At 51.7% G+C, this 20,592-nt stretch overlaps 2 protein-coding genes across 5 annotated transcripts; one reads left to right on the top strand and one right to left on the bottom strand.

Annotated features, from left to right (window-relative positions):
- Positions 1 to 323: 323 nt before the first annotated feature.
- NUP62CL (nucleoporin 62 C-terminal like) lies at positions 324 to 11,873 on the bottom strand. The gene is made up of 13 exons (XM_061598764.1): positions 11,637 to 11,873; positions 10,699 to 10,996; positions 8,481 to 8,869; positions 7,861 to 7,959; positions 6,927 to 7,049; positions 6,504 to 6,611; positions 5,386 to 5,488; positions 5,085 to 5,229; positions 4,653 to 4,702; positions 2,967 to 3,101; positions 2,306 to 2,417; positions 1,200 to 1,266; positions 324 to 550 (listed from the first exon to the last, which is right to left on the bottom strand). The coding sequence occupies exons 2-13, from the start codon at positions 10,980 to 10,982 to the stop codon at positions 459 to 461; spliced, it is 1,707 nt and encodes a 568-aa protein (XP_061454748.1). The 5' UTR covers positions 10,983 to 10,996; positions 11,637 to 11,873; the 3' UTR covers positions 324 to 458.
- Positions 11,556 to 19,862, top strand: DNAAF6 (dynein axonemal assembly factor 6). 4 transcript variants are annotated; one of them, XM_061598767.1, is made up of 6 exons: positions 11,557 to 12,143; positions 12,441 to 12,495; positions 15,404 to 15,509; positions 16,830 to 16,926; positions 17,539 to 17,624; positions 18,272 to 19,862. In XM_061598767.1, exons 1-6 carry the CDS (start codon positions 11,757 to 11,759, stop codon positions 18,390 to 18,392), a joined length of 852 nt encoding a protein of 283 aa, XP_061454751.1. In that variant the 5' UTR covers positions 11,557 to 11,756; the 3' UTR covers positions 18,393 to 19,862. The 4 variants fall into 4 exon arrangements, with proteins under 4 accessions (XP_061454752.1, XP_061454751.1, XP_061454753.1 ...); XM_061598769.1 differs by having other exon boundaries at positions 11,561 to 11,966; positions 18,301 to 19,862; XM_061598766.1 differs by having other exon boundaries at positions 11,567 to 12,143; positions 18,301 to 19,862.
- The last annotated feature ends 730 nt before the right edge of the window (positions 19,863 to 20,592 follow it).

Here is a 20,592-nt window from a genome sequence, read left to right as displayed (position 1 = left end):
GCCAGGACACGGAGGCTGCCTGCAAGATACCGTACGCAGACACAGCAGAGGCTGCCAGGGCAGCTGTGGGCAGAGGTGGCCTCCTGAGGTGCAGCAAATGCAGTCTAGGACGGGGGCAGTTAAGCTGGGGCCTCCAGAGGTTACTGGACTCCTCTTCCCTGCCCCCTGGCTTGTTAGGTTCCAAGGCTTCTGGGAGTTATATAGGGCAACAGCTGAAGGGCAGCAGGTTAGCCGCCACCACCCCAGAAGCAGCAGCCCTAACCCTTAATACTGTAGAGACAAATCCATGCTCCGTTCCACTGCCCAATACACGTGACAAAAAGAGGCGCATGCCCTCTGCGAACACAGCTCTGGCTAGAAAAGACCTTTATTATACCACACGAAAGGAAGCATCACAATTCATCTGCTAGCAAACACCTGCACCTTTCAGTGCATTTTTTCCAGAGACGGAGTCTGCTTCAGTCAAATGTAATGCGGAAGCTGCGCTCTTGTTCTTTGCGACGGCTTTCACAAACCTTTGTCACTTCCTCCACTTTCCTCTGCAGCAGTGCTGAAGGCAAAACACACATCCACACAAGGAGCGGGTCAAAGATACAAGGCTAAACAATGCGGGGGGGGAAGGCCTTGTGGAGGAGACGTCGTGTACTGCAGCACCACAAGTGCATGCTCCCCCCGCCCCCAGCAGCAATGTACAGCGCTCTCTTGCTCTCTGAAGATGGTGAAACAGCACAGCAAAAACTGCTCCCTGGAGTTCCACCACCACCAGGTGCAGGCTGGGCTAGAAAGCACAAGCCGCACACGTGCCCCCTGTAGTAGCCAAGTGGCCAGTGACCTTCAGTTCTAGGACTGAACTGGCTGGAAGGGGCTGCACTGAATTCCCTTGTTGGGCCATAGCCCAGCAGCAGAGCATCTGCAGAAGGGTCCAGAGTCAATCCCCAGATGGGGCTGGGAGAGGAGGCCTCACCCAAAGCCCTGGAGAGCCGTTGCCCGTCAGTGTAGACAATATTGAGCTAGATGGCCTGTAGGGCTTCCTATAAAGTCTAGGATGCCGCCACTTGTGCTGATCCTTCTTCCCTGCCTACCTCCCACACCTGGACAGAAGCCTTCAGAGGCGCACTCTCTCTCTAGCCAACCTGCCTCAATGCTGTTCAGCTTCAAAATGAAGGAACTAGGAATGAAAACAAAAAAGTGCTGAATACCTGAGTTCTGATCAATCCACTGGAGAGAGTCCATGTGCGCATTCAGAATTTTGCAGATCTGCTGAAGCTAGAAGAGATCAGAAATTTTAGTGACTAACTTTCACACCTGGCCAGGCACTTCCAACTTCCTGCAACGACCAGAACAACAGCCAACCTCTTAGCAGTCCTGCTCCAAGACTGGGATGCTGATCTTCTGCAGAAAGAGCTGAGCTATACAAAGTATTACGCTACACGGAAGCCACACAGAGCTACCAGGTTCTAGGAATGAAGCCTTTGCCCAACGCAGGCAGGAAGCCACGAACTCTGCCCCTGAGATGCCCAAGTGCAGAGCTAGCTTGGCTGGCTGGCAGCAGCTCCTTGCCTCCCTCATAGGGGCCAGGCACCTGACGGAGACCACTGCATCCTGCCTGGGCTGATGAGAAAGCAACAGAAGCCCCGTGAGGCACAAAACTGGGTAGTCAGTGACTTCAGACGGAAGATGTCTTGGCAACTGATAGAAGTACTGTAATCACCGCCACCTCTTCGAGGCACATTAGGACATCACTGCATGATCAGCCAAGTGCAGACAGGCCTCCTTCCTCAAAACCATGACATCCAAACAAAAAATGGCAGCTTTGTAAGACCTGAGATAACTGAAGTGCTATGCAGCTGCAGGTGTGCCTGGCTTTAGTCAGAAGACTGAGTGGAGCTCTTGTTCCTTTGCCAGAAGAGACATGCAGAAGCTGCAGTGAGGGAGGAAGACTCCCACCTCACACAAGGAACCAGGCGGCAGAGAGAACAGCATGCTGGGGAATTGAGAGACACCCTCCCCCCCCCCGTTTTTTGCAGAGTGGCACTACTTGCTCATGTTTGCCCCCTCATCCCCCCCGATACTGCTCACTCTTTCCACACCTGCCTCCGTTCAAGTGAGAGCCAGACAGACATCCCAGTTCTAAGCCTGCCTGTTGCAATGAAAATTGTTGAACAAGGATGTGGCAGGAGAAGGGATTGGGATGCTTCAAAGGAGGCAGCTGGAGGAGATAGGAGTCTCCAGAAACAAAGATGGAGCACCTGGAAGAGGCCCCCAGTGTCCCCCACACAGCACATCCAACACAGCTTGCACTCACAGGGTCACTTGTATCAGCAGGGCCTCCAGAGGTGTTCAGGTGCTCAATGATATCCTTCAGATCTTGTGCCATGCGCTTCAGCTGAGCATCAATGTTCTCAGCCAGCTTGTACCTACAGCACAGGAGACATGGGGCCACAAGTGTTAATCTCTCTCTCTCCCCCCACCCACTCCAAGGTCCAAAAAGAAAGCGGGGGGGAACCCTACAGGCCCTGTTGAAGTGGTGATCATTCCGGGAAGGGACTCACTGGATTTCCAAGTGGACCTTAATCTAGTCCACACAGGTACTACTTTACATTACAGGTATGGGACTGTTATCTCCAACATGAGAAATTAAGCCCAAATGCCCTGACTTAACTTGGAATGCCAAGGCAACTCCTAAGACAGGAGGGCCCACAAAGCCTGCAGAAGTATGGGGGCAGTTTCCACCCCCCACATTCCAAACTGTACTCCCATCTGTGACGGACATATCCTGAATTATCCAGGGTTCTAGCAAGCAAAGCTTTCCCTTCAGAGGCTGAAGCATGTTTCTAGGTCTCAATATTCGGTTGCAAAACTTTTTTTAAAAAACCTCCTTGTCTTTTGGGGGGCCACAACCAGCCCAAACAATGAGGGCTCCATCAGTGCTACTCTTGGCCCATTCAAGCCCAGCATCAGCTTACGTCTTCTCCCGCTCCTCATCTGCATGCTGCAAGTAGATGGTCCCACTCTGCTCCTTCACAGATTCTTCCAGGGGAATCAGCAAGTCTTCCAGCTCCTTTTGCTGGGACAAAATAAAATCCAGTTCTTGGTCCAACCTGCAGAGGAAGGAAGCAGGCAACATGCAACAGCAAGAGGAGCAAACCTCCGGCCCACATACCAAATTAGGCATGGCACAAGTTCCAATTTGGCCCATGAGGCCGTTTCCTCCAAACCCCACCCACCTGTCATTATACGTGATCAGTGGTGACAGCAAGGCCCAGCAGAATCACCTACACAGCACGGCTCCTGATTGGGAACTTGTAGCACAGTTGATCCCTGCCCAAGGCATGGCTTGCTGTTAAGCAGTGAGCAGCTGATCAGCACTTACAACCCCAAAGCAGAGCTCGCTGTCAGTGCAAATATACCTGAGCATCAGCTTCAATTCAACCTGGGGATGCCAAGGATCTTCCTCTGCAGGCATGGCTCAAGCCACACTCAAAGGAAAATTTTAACTTTGGGTCACATGACAGAATTATATCAGGTGATTGACAGGTGAGTAACCCCACCCAGGTATCAAAATGGCCCATGGGGGAGGTCGGGATCTACTCCGCGTGCCCCCCCTACAGAGAGCTGAGAAGACACCAACATACCAACATCTCTCTCTGCTAGATGGAGCTGAAAGAAGGGGAGGGAAAGGGCTCCCCAGGAGACCTTCACAGTCTGCACCAGACAAGTATTTAGTACCCTAGCTCATCCCACAGGACTGAGAGACGAATGGCGGCTGGGTAACCACTTCAAGGAAGGCACAATTCCCAATTTAAAAAATAATTGATGTGTGTGTCAGCACACACCTCACTCCCCAGCAAGGCAGCCTTGGATCAGATCTGGAACAAACACCAGCTCGGATTCTTGATACACCTGAAAGGCACTCCAGAGCCGGGGGGGGGGAGAAGATGCCACTCTTTATGCCCCCTGCTGTTCCTTTTGATTCCAAGATCAAACAGGATGCTTGGTTGACTGCAGAACCTGCAGCCAACTCTCTCCCCATACTGGAAGCACATCACACACATGCTGCCAAGTACTCTAAAGATCAAAGGCAGCATTTCTGAATGGTGCCCAAAAGGTCACAGGGAAACAGTACACCGAGGGCCCCTCGCATCAGATTTCACCCCAAGCAGCCAGCTTTGATAGAGCAGCAAGAGACTGCCCGACTCCAGTTGCAGTGTCTTATCACAGTTTAGCACCCCAGTGGAGGGGCCTTCTGAATCCAGCCAGCTCCACAGGAAGGCCACGCTGGCCCAGCCCTCCCGCCAAGCCAGTGGGGATCTGTGCATGCTGAAGGCATCAATAGGAGAGAAACCCAACTGCGTCTACACCTCGGACAGCAACTTTGTCCTGGTCTGAGTGCCGTCTTCCAGAGCAGCCTTCCGCCATTCCCACCATCCCCAGCGCTCAGCAAGGCCAATGGTCAGAGATGGCAGTGGAGTTATTTGTCCAGGGCGCCTGGAGGCCACCCAGTTTATGAAGGGGGCTTTAGAGAAACTGAGAGGTCTGAGTCGGCGGAGGCTGCCGACAAGATTGCCTGCCCATCACAAGCATCTCAAGCCTTACTTGCAGTACCCAGACCACCCCCCATCCCACCGACAGGCATCCAGCCCCCTACCTACCTCTTCTGATCCAGCTTCACTTTCTCCACTTCCCTGTGCAGAGACGTGATCTGTAAGACAGAGGCAGGCTTAAAAGGCGGCTCAAAATTCGGACCATCTTTTCACAGCACAAAGTGGGAAAGGGGGAGGGTTGCTCAGGTAGTGATTTCCAGCAGCAGCAGCAACGACACTGAGGTAGAACTGGCAGAAGGGGAGAATGAGCAAAAGGGGGTTGATGCTGACGCTGCAGAGAAACCTCCGGCAGTGTCCACTTGTGTTTGCTTTACTGTCCTGACGGACAACTTGCACAATTACTACACAAAGTTCTGTGTGATAACTGGGGAACTAACTTCTTTCCCAACAGGGAATGGCCACCCTCACTCCCACCAGAGGCCATCCCTTGGCCCTTCCTGGCTTAGGCAGCCACAGGCCCTGTGGAGAATGCCCTCGTACCTTCTCCCCATTCTCAATCAGCGTCCTGTCCCAGGCGTTGACTTGGGTGGCCTGCTGAAGGAAGTGCTTCTCTTGGTCCTCCAGCTCCAGGCTCCACTTATTAATCAGGCTCTCCAGCTGGGTATAGGTCATCACTGGGGGGGCCCTGCAGAGAAGACGGAGGAAGGGAAAGAGCGGATAGACACACACACACACGTATCTAGGGTGCTATTGCTCAGCGCCTCCAGCTGGGATTCCCTGCGCTGCATCCTAAAATCTATGCCTTATCTGCCATCTGGCAAGCAAGCACACAAAGACTTACGTGACTGCTGTGGTGGTCACAGTTGACGTGGAAGCCACAGTACCAGTCGTGGCCAGTGGTTTCAGGTTTAACATGAATCCTGTACTGGGGGCAGAAGTGATACCTGGAAAGAAAATGTATGTCTATCAACCCATGGCAGAAAATGAACTGGAAGCCCTTGGGGGCTGGTCCTAGGATGGGAGACTCCCAAATTCAGCCTCCGCTGTGACTGAAGAGCGAGGGGCAGGAAAAGATGGCTCTACAGGCTGCCCAGCACAGAAGCTTCATCTCCCCTACAGCCAAACATCAACAGCACCCACCTGTGCTGCCAGGCATTACTATCCCCCAAAGGGAAGAAGCCTCCATGCTTTGGAGCAAGAGGAAGAGCAATGTGACCCCCCCCTGCTCACGTGTGGCATGGGCTGTGCCACCTAAACACTGCAAGCACCCCACAATCATCAGTGGCCTGGGCAGGAAGTTCCCCTGCCAGCCACACTGCTCATCCCCAAGTAGCATAACCTAGTGCAAAACATAGCAGCCAGACTGACTCTTAGCAGATTCTATCACACACACACCAGTTCTGTTTCATTTGCAGACTCTTTGTTTCCAGGAGCAATTCTCAAAGTGTTGGTTTTGACCTGCAATGTCCTAAATCATTTGGAAGCAGGATATCTAAAAGACTGACTCCTCCTCTCTGATCCCTCCCTCCCTCCCACCGCTTTCAGCTTGTTATGCATCCCACCACTTTCAGAAGCACAACAGACCGAGATTTGAAGCCAGGCCCTGCCTACTGCGGCACTCCCTGCCGAGACACCTTCAGTGGCTCCCTCTTTGACGCTTCAGGCAAGCTGCTCAGGCCTTTCTTTTGCACTGAGTTTTTGGTGTGGGCTTTTTGTTTCAGTCCAAAGTTGTTTTATTGTACCTAACTGATCTTAGTAACTTGGACCATTTTATGCATTGTATGATTTCTGTGAGCTGCTTTATTCTTTTAGGAAGGAAAGCTTTTGAAATAAAGTAATGAGGGCAAGTGGGACGTCCACCCCACTCAGAACATTCTGCCCGAGGGGCTGAGGAGCAAAAGAGTCGCTGGCAGTTGTGTGCACTGCCTCCCTCCCTCCCATTTGTCTGCTAAGCCTTACTGGTTGTGGCGGGGGCTCCTGCCGCCACCGCTGCCGCCACCATTCCAGGTGCTTTTGGGCCAAACCCCAAAGTCCCAGCCGGGGCTGTCCCTGTTGAAGTGGCACCAACTGCAGAAGAAAGGAAGGAAAAAGACCGCCTGAGTGTGGCTTGGCATGGCTGCTTCCTGCTCAGTAGAGACCTTTAAAAAGCAGCCTCAGCAGTTAAGTGGTTTGGTCCAGTAAGCATTGAGACAAGACCAGGTGACGTACACAAGACCCTGGACTGAGGGGAGGGCAGTGGCCAAAGGAGCGCCTTCAGCACTAGCAGGCAGAGAAGTCAGCTGGCTGTTTGAGGAGTCAGGCCTGCCCAAGCCCCTCGTCCCACATTCCTGCTCTGCCCATCCAAATACCCGAGAGCAAGCCCCCCCCCCAGTCCCAACATACGCAAAAGGGTGGTCGCTGAAGAGGAAGCTGGCACAGAAGAGCTCCCTATGGAAGGAAACAGCGCCGGTGCAGACAGGCCCAGGAGGGAAGTCACAGTCGTGGTGGCAGGGGCTGCAGAGGTGCCTATTTCAGAGAGGAGATGCAGTATGGGGTTCAGATTGCTCCCAGGAGAATGAGCTGAACCCCCTTCTGGGCCCACACACAGTCCACATGCACTTCCTCTCAGACAAGTCTGTTGGCACCTCCAGCCCTTCAGGCTCCCATTCGGGCACGTACCAAAGCCTCAGTTTATTGAAATCTGACAGAGCAGTTCTGCCAAAAAGCCAGAGGCAGCTAGAAGTGCCCACCGCATCCCCTCTTCTGGTAGAGCCAGGGAAGCAGCAGCTATGCCAATTCCCATGAGCTACCTTCTGCGCGAAGGGGAGAAGTATCCATTCTAAGATACACAAGGCAAAGGAGAAGGAAAAGCTAAATGGCAGCGGGGGGGGGAGGGAAGAAACAGGCCATGATTATTCAGGGGTTTGCGGAGGAGGAGGAGAGATGAGAGCAGCACTCAGAAGGCGTAGGGAGACAAGGAGTGGAAGCAGAACAGGGCGGAGGGGGAGGACGCAAAAAGAGGCCACTGCAGGCAAGCTGGGGGGGGGGGAATGAGCCTGAAAGGGGCCAAACAGCCTCAAGCATGAGGATCAGGAGCCTGAAACACGGAGCGAGTGGGAAAATGGTCAACGGTGCAAGGCATCTGGAAGCTTCTTTAGGGGGCGGCTGCCGGTGGGGGAAGGCCAGTGAGACAGGAAGTGACCCCAGCACAAGGGACCTGCCCTCTCACTGCTTAGAGAGAAACCCAGTTTTTATTTATTTGTTCATTAATTATTTGATTTATATGCCGCCCTTCCTCCCAGCAGGAGCCCAGGGCTCACCAGGCACCCTAACCCACCTCCAGGTTTAGCGCCAAAGGACAAGGCTTGTGCCTGGCTCAGTGTTCCTGCGGAGGCAGAGGTGGTGGCTGCTGAAGGCAATAGCCCAAAGCCTGGACCTGGAAGTGGAGCAAAGGACAGGTAAGATAAACGACCCCTCACCTGCCGCTGGTCCAGCATGTTCTACTCCTTGTGATTAGGATCACGTCCTCCGTGCAACAAGAGGCCGTTGCTCCACGCTGGGGCAAAGGGACTCTGCATGGCTCAGCCTTTCCCCTACACATGCGCGTCTGATTCCAGACACTTCAGAGACTGCCCAGTCCCACTGCATCCACCTGCGATGGGCTTCCCCTAAGGGAAGGGCTGTCATTCAGTGGCAGTGGTAGGGCTGAGAGACCCCTGCCTGAAGCCCTGGGCAGCCACTGCCAGTCGGCGTAGACACTACTGAGCTAGATGGGCCAAAGGTATAACCAATGTTTAAGGCACCTTCCGAGATTCCTGCATGAAACAACTATTACAGCACTTGGGGCTTCTCTCCCCGCAAGGCTCACAAAGCAATTTGTCTACCAAGAAATCCTGACCCGGCATTGCCCTTGTACACCCTGCCACAAGTGCTTTCGCGCAAGGAGCGGCTTCCCACCTGTGGACTGCATTCCAAGCCCAAAAGCTGTTGCTGGCTGCGATGTGGCTGCTGTCGTTGTAGCGGTGTTGGCTGTGGCTGGAGGGACACCAAACGTCAACCCCGTCGTGGACGCTGCTGGCTGTGTTGTGTTCCCCACTGAGCCAAGGCTGAAGTTAGGAGCTCCCGCCTGCGTTGTCCCCACACTTCCAAAACTGAAACCTCCAGTTGTGGCAGGCTGGGAGGCAGCAGTGGAGCCAAACACAAAGCCTGAAGGAGCCACAGCCTGGCTGACTGGCATGCTGCTTGGTACCGAGCTGCCCAGTCCACTGCCAAGTCCAAGGCTCGCAGTAATGCCAGGCGCTTGCGTTGTGCTGGTGCTACTCAAGTTCAGCTTGGGGGCATTTCCCCTAAACAAACAAGAAAAAGAGCAAGAGGGTTCAGAGTGGATTTTTCTCCTCTCAGCAGAGATTCAAAGCATCCCAAGTTCTCTGGTGCCATTTCTGCTGCCTCTTCTGCACCGTTCTATTTATTTTGCTCCTTGTTGACCACCCTTCATTCCAAGGTCCCAGGGTAAGTTACAAACAAATAAAAATATGAAAGCATAGTCTCTAAAGCCGCAGCAAATGTCGCATTATTAGTTTTGATTGATTGATACACCACTTACATGCTGTAATGGCTTCTAGAATAATTAAGCAGCAAAAAATCAGTACAATACAGCGGAGGGAGGTGGAACCAGCTAAAGATATCACCTCACCCCTCTAAACAATGAGCTGTGGCTTTGACCTGCTGACAAAAGCTGTGCAAGGTGAGTGCAAAACCTGTCTCAGAGAAGAGAGAAGTAATAACTACCATAACTCAATTTATATCCTGCCCTTCCTCCCAAAGGAGTCCAAGGCAGCAGCTCTCGCTTATCTTACACTCACCTTCTCTCTCTCTCTCTCTCTCTCCTGAAGCTGGTTTCATATTCTTAAGCTCCTCTCAAGGCACCTGGTGACTCAACAGACACCCCAAAAGGGATGACAGTGTATAAATTATACTGACGGTAGAGGAAGCTGTTTCCCTTCAGATGTTGCTGGACTCCAGTTCCTATGAACCTTGGCTAGCACAGCCAATGGTCAGGGATGATGTAGTTCAGCAACACCTGGAGGGCCATGGACTCCCTGGCTCTGCATGACACCAAAAGCTACATTACAATAATAGGATAGTAGAGTTGGAAGGGGCCTAAAAGGCCATTGAGTCCAACCCCCTGCTCAATGCAGGAATCCAAATCAAAGCATACTCCACAGGTGGCTGTCCAGCTGCCTCTTGAAGTCCTCCAGTGTTAGAGAGCCCACCACCTCCTTAAGTCACTGGTTCCACTGTTGTACCACTTAAATTTGTCCTCATTTTCAGTCAAAATCTGGCTTCCTATCATTTGAGCCAATTATTCCATGTCCTGCCCTCTGGAATGATCGAGAAGAGATCCTGACCCTCCTCTATGTGGCCACTTTTTGAGTACTTGAAGAGTGCTATCATATCTCCCCTCAGTCTTCTCAAGGCTAAACACACCCAGTACTTTCAGTCTCTCCTCAGAGGGATTTGTTTCCAGTCTCTTGATCATCCTCACTGCCCTCCTCTGAACCTGTTCCAGTTTGTCTGCATCCTTCTTAAAGTGTGGTGTCCAGAACTAGATACAGTAAAGATGAGGCCTAACCAGTGCCAAATAGAGGGGAACCAATACTTCACATGATTTGGAAACAGTACTTCTGTTAATGCAGCCTAAAATAGCATTTGCCTTTTTTGCAGCCACATCACACTGTTGGCTCATACTCAGCTTGTGATCAACAACAATCCCAATTTCTTTTTCACATGTAGTATTGCTGAGCCAATTACAAGCTATCCCCCTTCAGCTCAAGATGTGAATGAATACAGTAATATCCAATTCCCTCCATAGTCATGAGGATTCCAACGCGAGAAGAGGTGAGCCAAGACCAGGAAGCCACAATGGAAGTTACCACTTTTTTGCTTATTTAGCTTTGGATGTGTAACATTCCAGCTGAACTCAAAGAGAGTGGCAACTATCTTGCACTCCAGCTTGCCCATCTAGAGATATCAAGTGTGCAATATCAATTTTAGTACCCTGGCTACCCTGACACAGAACCTCAGGTTAAACAAAACTGAAGTAAAATGAATGTAATATTTAGATAAAAGGTTTTCGGTTCAGTATTCTATCCAAAAGGGATTCTGCCACTCTTACCCCAGTGTGAACACATTTCCAGCAGGAGCTGGTGCTGATGTGGCAGGTGTGCCAAAGCTGAATCCAGAGGTCTGTGCTGGTGTTGTTGGGGTAGCAAAGGAGAACAGGCCTGTAGGCTGGGTGCTTGCAGGGTTCTGACCTGGTGTCCCAAAACTGAAGCCTCCCCCTGAAGTGGTTGAAGAGAAGGAAAACCCTGTAGGTGCCGTGCTGGCTACAGTTTTTGGAGTGCCAAAGCTGAAGCCTGTTCCAGCAGGTCCGGATGCACCAAAACTGAATTGACTCATGATGATCTCTGGTCCTGTAAGGCAATAGAAGAAAAGAAACTGGCTTCAATGCTTTTGCTCCTATGTAGCAGCTGAAAAAATCAACTAATGATGCAGTAAGCCACTGTGCACACTGTGGGGGGCTTCACCCTGAACAGAGGGCCACAGATCTGTAGGAGAGCATACCTTTTGTGCACAGAAGGTCCCAGAAAGCAGAGTGTGCCCCCCCCCCGCCACAGCCTGAAATCCTGGAGAGCTGCTGCCTCTCGGTGTTGACAACACTGCCAAAAGCTTGACTCTGCATATGGCTACTCTCTATACTGGGACCTCGCCTGACAGTGCTGTGGCATCATCAGTCAGATGAGGGCAAACAACAGAGGTGCAAAATACATCTGGCAGCCTAGAACAGAAGACACAGGACAGAAACCGAGGAGGAAGAAGCGGGGAGAGGCTCTGCGGGTGGGTCAGATCCTCCCCAGAAGGCAGGTGGCTGCAGGCACTTGCAAAACACGCGGGCAAAGGCCCCGCCTCTTCTGGGGCTCCCCCGCACCTCCACTCTCGGGTACGCGCGCACAGCTCGGGCAGGCGGGTGAAAGGTCTTCCTGCCCACCCGGCCCACGGCGCCCCCGAGTGACCAGGAAAGAAGGAGCGGGCTCCCTACGGAGAGAGGCTGACCTTGCCTGCCTCCGCTCCCCGCTCTCCTCTCCCGGGCGGCGCTTCCTTTCCCGCGCAGAAACGGCTTCTCTTCTCCTTCTCTTTCTGGGGGTTATATGACGGAGAAAGGTCTTCGCAGCAATGGCCTCAGCGACAACCACTCCTCTGCCGACCCCTGGCGCGCAGTTACAATGCAAACACGCTTGCGTCCACACCGCGAAGAAACTGCGGCAGGCACCGACGCCTCCTGATGACGACATAAGGATCAGGAGCAGCCGTCTCTCTCCGCCAATCGGCAAGGTGCTCAGTCCTCGTGCCGTCGTTGTGGCAACGCAGGGAACGCGGACGAAGGCAGGTCGCTACCTCTACCGCCGACGCGAGTCTTGCTGGAGCGGGGGCCGAGGCTGCTCTTCCCCTGCGCCCGCGATGGATCCTTGCCCGGCGGCCTCCTTGCTGGCGCTCGCCCAGATGCTCTCCCCGCCGGCGGGCGACGAGGACGAAGAAGGCGGCGGCGGGAGCATCGACGGGGTGAGGAGGAAGCGGGCCGGCGATATCTGGGTGGCTGGGAGGCTCCCCCTCGTCGGGCAGCAGGCGGTGCCTCTCTTGCAGAACTCAGGGACAGCCTGCTTCTCCCATGCTGGGTCAGGCTTGCAAACTGGGCAGCAAACGAGCACAAGGCCGCCTCCCCGGTCTCCCAGCGAGGGCAGCTCTTCACGCTGCGCTTTGCTGTCTAGAATAAGCCCGCTGTGGTCCTCACATAGCCTTTGGGCAGGATAACGTACAAGGCAAGCCATTGTGGGCTGAGTCAGTGTGATCTTTTTGCAGGTGAGCAGCGCAGGCCCAGGGAGTATTGGGCCCCCGAAGGCATCGGCAACTCCAGGTAAGCCGGGTGCTCGTACAGCACAATGCTTCATTTGGGGGAGAAGGACAAAGCCGTGAGAGGCCTCTTTAAAAGGAGGTGAAACAAGGAAGGGGGAGCAGGACTCACCAAGTCACAGAGCAGTCTTGTACTCCAGTTACCCAGGGGAAGAGTATGTAGAGATGCCACTGTATACCATCGAACAGCCACAACACCCTACAGCTGCTCCAGAGTAGAAATGTGCCAAAACAGCACAGAAAACAGCCGACACACCCTTCACATCCATGGAATCACTACCAGACCCCACCAATGTGACTGTGTCAGCAATGATGCCCATGCGTTTGCCCACACAAGGAAATCAATGACTGAAATGACGACACAGCCACAAGACATCTCCCTGGATCACAAAAGACACAACAGTAGCCCTGCTTCATGAGCCCTGCTGGTAGAGTAGCAGCATCTTGCTCCTGCTAGTCCCCAGGTCATCCCTTCAGGCAGGCCTTCGAATTGCATCGATCTCACCACCGCCACTGTGTTGGGGCACAACACACAAAGGGGAGTGAGGAGGAGGAGGAGACACAAGTCAGCAACCATACAGGTCCCGTAGCCGGAGGCCTGCAGGGAGCACACACAGCCAGGGACAGCTCCAGGTTTCTGTGGGCAGCGGAATGTCAATGGGGCCCCCTTTGCGTTCCCCGACTTAAAGTCTTATAAAATAGGAATTGACTTGATATGCTATATGTGTACTGGGCAGGTCCTTTTGTACCAAAGCACTAGAATGCTTGCTAGTGCAGCTGCTGAGACAAAAAGAACACCCAAGTGTAAACTTATACTGCAGAAATAAAGGGACAGATTCATAAGAACGTAAGAAGAGTGCTGGATTAGGTCAAATGCCCATCTTGTTCAACACAAATTCATTACACTTAGAAAGAGGAGGAGTTCCTCCCTTTTGCAGCTTTTTGTTTGATGGCCTGGTGCACAGTCACTGCTACTTTAAAATCTTGGATTTTGCCTGTGGCCTGGTTTGCACGTCACATTAAAACAGAGTTTAAAACTAACTATGGTTTTATGACGGAGCAGTGTGGTGGTGCAGGGCACTGAAATGTTCCTAGGGGCATCTCACCTTCTCCTGCTGTGCAACAGATTAAACAAACCAGAGTCTGGCTTATCACATCCATATCTACTTATGGTCTGTTTCCTCCAAACAAACCACAAGTGGTAGGCCAAGTAGAAAGCCTGTTTACCACCTGTGGTTTGTTTGGAGGAAACAGACCACAAGCCCAGGTTCAGACAACACGACAAGCCAGACTCTGCCAGGCAGGTCCAGAAAGGTCAGGGTCTGTCAGTGGACCCTCTTGAGAGCATCGGCTGCCAGCAGTTGCCTGGCAGTGTTGACCCCTTACTCTGGTCCTGTGTGCAACTTTCCTTGCGATGAGGGTTCAGGACCCACCCTAGAAGAGGAAGGCCCTTTTGCCAAGAAACCACAAGGAGGTGTTGTGACATACAACAAGGGTGCAGAAGAAACCTGCAGGTGCCTCACGGCATACGGCCTGTGGTTGAGAAGGACCAGGTAGGAGTTCATCCCACCATCGGGAAGGGGAAAGGCCCCATTCTCCTTTGGCATGCCTGGTTAAAAATACAGTCATGTCAGGGGCCAAAGAGAGGTTGCTCCATCAACATGAATCCATGCTGCGTACACCTCAGAGCAGTTCCTTAGTGACTCAGCCACAGCAGACAGCAACCAGACACTTCACGAGGCTTAATAGCTTCCTCCAGCTTCAAGAACCAGTCACAGATGCCAGGAGCACGTGGGCATCCATCTAGCTGGGTGGAACAGCTCACATTTTACATTCAGAATTTAATCCAGGGTACAGCCCAACACGAAAAGCTGGGGAAGGGCTCCTGCATTCGAGCTCAGCTGAGTTGATCATGAGGAGTGCAGTGTGGACTGATAACCTCCCTTCTGCATGTGCCACCTAGCCCCTTGTGTTCACCCCCTTTCCCTGATATCCTATGTGACCTGTCCCCCACTCTTCACCTGCCATGCTAGCCTTTCCCAGCCTCTCAATGTTTTGGACTACAGATCCCATCAGTCCCAGCATCACATGACTGTCATGTCCAGGGCTGATGGGAGTTGTCCAAAAACATCAGCAGAGCCCCAGGTAGGGGAAGGCTGTGCTATGCTTGCCCTGCCAGGTAGGCATCCCAGCATGCCTTCCCCTCATCATCCCTCCCTGTCCTTCCTGATAACTAGATCCAGAACATTTGTTCAAGGAGCTTGCTGGGGACGAGGGAAAGGAGATAGTGACAGAAAGGGGAGTAAGTGAGGGAGGAGTTACGCCAAGGAGCAGTTTAAAAAGAGTGCTGGAGAATGACCCTGCTTGAAAGCTGAGGGGAAACTCCAGTCTAAATCCTGCCTCGCTGATGGGCTTCTTAGATGGCATGTCTGTGATGCAGTCTTGGCTCCAACTTCAGGGAGCGCTGTTTGGAGAGTGCATTGTCTGATACAGAAAGGGAATTAATCATACTTTTAGCTCATCCCATTGTCCTATTTTTTTCCATTTAGCCAGTTGCTGACATATCTTACCTTGCTTAGATAAGCCCTTCCCTTCTAACAGAACTAGCAATTTCCTCAATGGCATCATAATGGGTACTAAATCATTACTTTTTAATGATCTACAAATGTCTGTGATTAATGGGAAGTCAGCCGGGAAGTCAATATTAACAATTTGAAAACCAAGTTACTTGTTGATTTATGGGCTCTGCTGTTACATCGCTCCCTAACGCCACAACTGTGCTGTGAGCTGATCTTTGACAGTTGCTCTGCCAGAACCTGCAGTGAGCTGCCCAGTGCCAGTCAAAGGTCAGGCAGGTGCGTGCCTTACAAGGACAGGGAAGCCAGATGATGCTCTCTTCTGCCTCCTTCCAGCCACCACACAAGTCAAATCTGGGGACAGCAAAGAGATCTGGAACCCGGATGAAGTGCCAGAGGGGTCCGAGTATGACGACGCCTGGGACTCCAGGGAACAGCCTGAGTAAGCGCAACCCAGCAGCGCACACACCTCAGTTTGGGGTTCGCACAGCCCCACCAGGAGCGCTCCCCGTGCGGCTGGCCCAGCGCATGTCCCTCTCTTCCAAACAGCTTCACCAAACCTGTGCTTTGGTTTGCCTTCCGATGACTGGTCCCTGTGATCAGCTTTATGTGTGTTGGTTGTCAAGTGATAACTGCAATCACCACAGGAGTAACTTTTTATTTTAACTCTGCCTGAGTTGAGCCAAGAACCATCGCTGATAAAGTAATATCCCCAAGAGCTGCTTCATGAGCTCTTATTAATGGATTTTCCACAGGCATGCCTGTTCTGCCACTGCCTGGTGCCCCAGAAACATCTCATATTTGAAGTTTCTGAGCTATTGCCTGTCAGATACCCAAGCCGTTCTTGATATGTTGTGTACACAGAATGCAAAATCAACCTGTTCTCCCTCAACCAGTCAAGGTTTTCTGGGAAAGGCAACTCTTCTTAGTACATAAAATCACCCAAGACTCGTTGCTTAAACTAACTGCAATCCTAACCATGTCTGCTCAGAGGTAAGTCCTATTGAATTCATTGAGGCTTACTCTCATGTAAGTGGGGTTAGGATTGCAGCACTAGGCTCCGTGGAAATCGCTCCAACAGAAAGCAGATAGCATGAGAAGTAGATTTGGGGCAGCTAAATGACAGGGACAGTCACTGATCCGGCAGAGGGAGGATGTTGTTTCAATCTTGCGCTACCAAATCTGTAGGCAAAGTTCTGTTTTCTGTGCAGCCCTTCCAGTGATTTGGGGAAATAACTCAATTTGTTTTGCTCAATTATATTAGGCACATTACACACTCAAAATTCAATCTTCAGTCATGTTTTCTCATTTGTAACAATCAGCACAAAGGGAACGTGCAGTTCCTGAGTTTGCTGCATACTGAATTAAACAAATTGGCTTGGAGAGGGAGAAAAATCAATGGTTGCCAAATGGAAAATAATTAAAACGGGTGAGGAAAGCTGTGTGTTGCCCAGGCCCCTAGAAGGTATTATGTAAGGGAGAGAAGGGCACAGCTAGGAATGGCTTGCCACGTAATTGCCTGGCAGCCTGCTTGTGAGAAGCCTTCCCTGCAGGAGGGCAGCCCCAGCTCCACCTTCCTCCAGTTACTTTCTGGTGCTGCGTTGGCTCAGCAGGACTGCACCTGTTGGGAGCATGGGGGATGCCAAACTCCAGAACAAGCGCTGGGAGCTTCGGAAAGGAGGTGCCCTTTGACGCTCCCCCAGAATTGCAGCAGGGCCCCCAAGTGTCATTCAGACGTGCTGACAAACATTGTCTTTTGCAGATACGAAATTTTGTTCAAGCAGCACGTGGTGGCTGAAGACATGTTCCTGGGGATGAGCAGGAAGGACCCCTCCTCAGCCTGCTGTGAGGACATGCTGGTAAGAAGCAGGCTCTCTCGTCACTGGGCTCCTCCTGGCTTCCAGGGGCTTGACCTCTTTGGGCCATTCCTCAGCAGTAGCCGCAGCATCACAGCATTGCCTTGGAGCCAGCTCTCCTCCTCCTCCTCCCCTGCACCTGGCCCATAAGGCTTTGGTTTCCACAAATCTGCCACGGGCACCTGCTCCTTGTCCCCTTCTCAAGTATGTCTTCTAGGCTGAGATTTCCGTGTGAGATGAGCTTCCCTCCTGTACACCCTTGTATATGTTTGTTGGCCCCGTGCAGGGAGAGGATGAAAAGCAGCCAATGCTCTTCCTGCAGACTCTTGAGAGTCAGGCATATGGCTTTTTTTCTCATAAAAGGTGCCCCTGGCCTTACTCAGAGGCTGTGTTGTGTGTGAACATCTCCGCTTGGGATGTTGCTGCAGCAGAGGGTGGCCCACAGATCATCTTTGATCATATGCAATGATGACAGTACTCTTTGGCAAGACTATTCAACCCAGGTTGCCTCATTTCCTAACATCAAAAGTGCCTGTCAGGAATTCTTGGATGGTGGGGCAACCAGACTCATCTTGGCAGCTTTTCCCAGTGACCCTCTTCTGTTGTTCATTTCAGATTAAAATCAAACTGCCAGACACAAAAGCTTCAGACATTACCCTTGATATCCGGGAAACGGTTCTGGATCTCCGGAGCCCCCAGAAGTAAGCTGGGGGAAGGGGCATGGCATTCTCCCTCAAATAATTTGCCCCAATTCAGCAGATCCATGTTTATGCAGGAACTCTTCCTGCACACATGGGTTTCCTGCTGACTTGAATGAACCTTGTGTGCCTGTCTGGCAACCTGCGGATTCCTGGGTAGAAATGCAGACTTTACCTCTTCCTGTGACCTCTAGTATGGCATTTCAGGGTTGGTGGGGGCTGACTGCTCTCAGGCTCTGGTAATTCTCCTGTCTAAATCTTGGTATGCTCTTGAGAGTCTTGGCCATTGCTATTTGCATGGCCATTGTCATTGCTCTTGGCCATTGCATTTCCAGCCCTCATGTGCAGGAAAAGGCCTTGAAACTGGGAAGCCATGGTTGCCAAAGAGCCAGAAACACAACTGTTGTTGGGGGGGGGGGAGTTTCTGAACTTTGAGTGTGGCTCTTTGTACTCCCCCAAGTCCTTTTAGTCTGCTCCCAACACCCCTCTCGCTGTGCATTGCCTTATCACCTTTACTTTTATCATCCCACAAAAACAAAAATTAACAAACCAACCAGGATAGGAGGAGAGAGGGGTTTTGGGGGTGCAGAGCCCTTCCTATCCTTGACCACCAAAATGTGCCCCCCTTTCTCTGTGCGTGGTGGCTTCAGGTTCCAGCTTCAGATTTCCCATTTTCCAGGAAGCTCTTCTTGCACTTGCCTCACCCTGTGGACACCAAGAACGGAAAGGCCTGCTTCCTGTCTGAAAAGGGCACTCTGGAAGTCACCTTGAGGATGAAACGAGAGTTTGATTTCATCAACTTTGCTTAAAGGGGAAGAGAAACAGTCCCATGAAAGGATATGTAGCGAAGGACCAGAAAAAAGCCAACAGACTTCTCCATTTGGCAGACTGAGCAGGAAGGATGGGCTCTTTCCCCCCATGGCTTCCAAATATGCTGCTGCAGTGCCTCCTGCCCTAGACGCTAGCTCCCCTTCCCTGGATTCTGGGATGAAAATCTTGCTGGGGAAGCCCTTCCAGCCTCTTGTGAACTTTCCTTCAGCTCAGCTGCTGTTCCCAGTGGAGCTTTGTACTTGCATCTACCGCAAGAGGTGAGGCTTTTACCGTCAAACAGAGCTGGGTCTCCTGAAGTCCAGCCCAGGATGGTCAGATGTCTACCTGGAAGTGTTGACCGCTCTTGTTCTGACAGTTTGGTGCCTGTTTTATGGGTAATTAACCCTATTTTTTCCATCCTGTAGCGTGTATGTGTATCAATATCCTTTTGAGAAGATCCGCACATAGAAGCAGACAAGGGTTTGGGGTGCATTTTCAAGGCTGCCATGCAGAACACATTTCCCAGATATCAGTTTATCCCAGCCATTTGCTTGGCCCTGGCTAGGTGGACCAATTTCAGGAATTTCCCTGTTGTGAGCACAGACACTGACAAGGTGCCAGAATATAACTGAAAGTTCAGCTTAACAGCAGGAAATTGCCACTGTGCAGGGATAACCAGGGCAGGAAATGCAGCAGTTGCTGCCAAGCCTGATCCTGGGAGCTAAATGGCAGAAGAGCCTTTGCAAAGTGGGGTCAATCACACCTGACACACTGGGGAGGAATCCTGACACTGCCACATAACACAGCACCCCAGGAAGAGAAACATGTTCCCAAACAGATAAAAAGAGGAAACCAGGCAACGGGAAGAGGACTTGCCAGGATTTGGCTGGGTTCCTTGGCAGATGTAAGCAGGGCCAAGACATGACAGCCAGGAAAAATATTACCAGGGAAGGGTGTGTGTGGAACTGCTACAGATGTTCACAGGCATCCTCTGGTTCTTCTCCAGAGAGGAAAGGGGGGGCTAGGGTTGTATTAGCAATGGAAATGTTGGCGTGTGCCTCTTCCACCATTCCTAGGGTGCTCTCAGTAAAGGGGACTTGCTGCTACAGACTCCAAATTACCACCAGGGCAAAGGAACAGAATCATATCAACTGCCAAGGGTGGTAGCAACTGAGCTGCAGCTATAAGAGTTTACACCACATACGGTGCCAGAGTTGTGGCTGCAGGGGTGGTGCTTTTTAATGTTGATTTAACACCATCTGTATACCGGGTGTCCATTGGTATTCATTACCACAGTTTGCATTTGTGTTCAGAACACACTCCCTGCACCCCTTGTCCTTTTTTGCAGCCACATCTGTAACTTCTGTGTGCCACCTGCCATCACTGCGGAAGAGGCCATGCATAATAATTATAATAAAATTTTATTTTTAAGTCGCCTATCTGGCCGAATTAACGGACACTCTAGGCGACGTACAATAACAGGGTAAAATACAATATAAAACCATAACAACAACGTTCAATAATTAAGCTACCCACTCTTACATGTAATCAGCAGCACTAAAAACTAACCCACCCCAAAAACCCCATAGGCCTGCCTGAACAGCCAGGTCTTCAAGGATCAGCGGAAAGCCATCAAGGAGGGGGCATGGCGAAGGTCTAAAGGAAGGGAGTTCCAGAGGGTGGGGGCCACAATCGAAAATGACCTCTCTCTGGTCCGCACCAGCCTAGCTGTTTTAACTGGTGGGACCAAGAGAAGGTCTTGTGTGGCTGATCTTGTCAGGCGGCATAATTGGTGATGCTGGAAGCGCTCCTTCAGATAAACTGGGCCGAAATCGTATAGGGCTTTAAAGGTTAATACTAGCACTTTGAATTGGGCCCGGTAAACAACTGGTAACCAATGAAGATCTATTAATACTGGAGTGATGTGATCACGGCGACGGCTGTTCTTTATCAAACGTGCCGCCTCATTCTGTACCAGCTGTAGTTTCCGGACCGTTTTCAAGGGCAGCCCTATGTAGAGCACATTACAGTAGTCTAAGCGAGAAGAGACCAGGGCATGTATCACTCGTGGGAGAAGATGGACAGGAAGGTAGGGTTGCAGCCTCCATATCAGATGGAGTTGATACCAAGCTGCCCAGCTCACTGCTGATATTTGAGCCTC

The sequence above is a fragment of the Rhineura floridana genome, chromosome 16 (assembly GCF_030035675.1).
Source record: "Rhineura floridana isolate rRhiFlo1 chromosome 16, rRhiFlo1.hap2, whole genome shotgun sequence".
Taxonomy (NCBI): Eukaryota; Metazoa; Chordata; class Lepidosauria; order Squamata; family Rhineuridae; genus Rhineura; species Rhineura floridana.
This window is presented reverse-complemented; position numbering and strand designations above follow the sequence as displayed.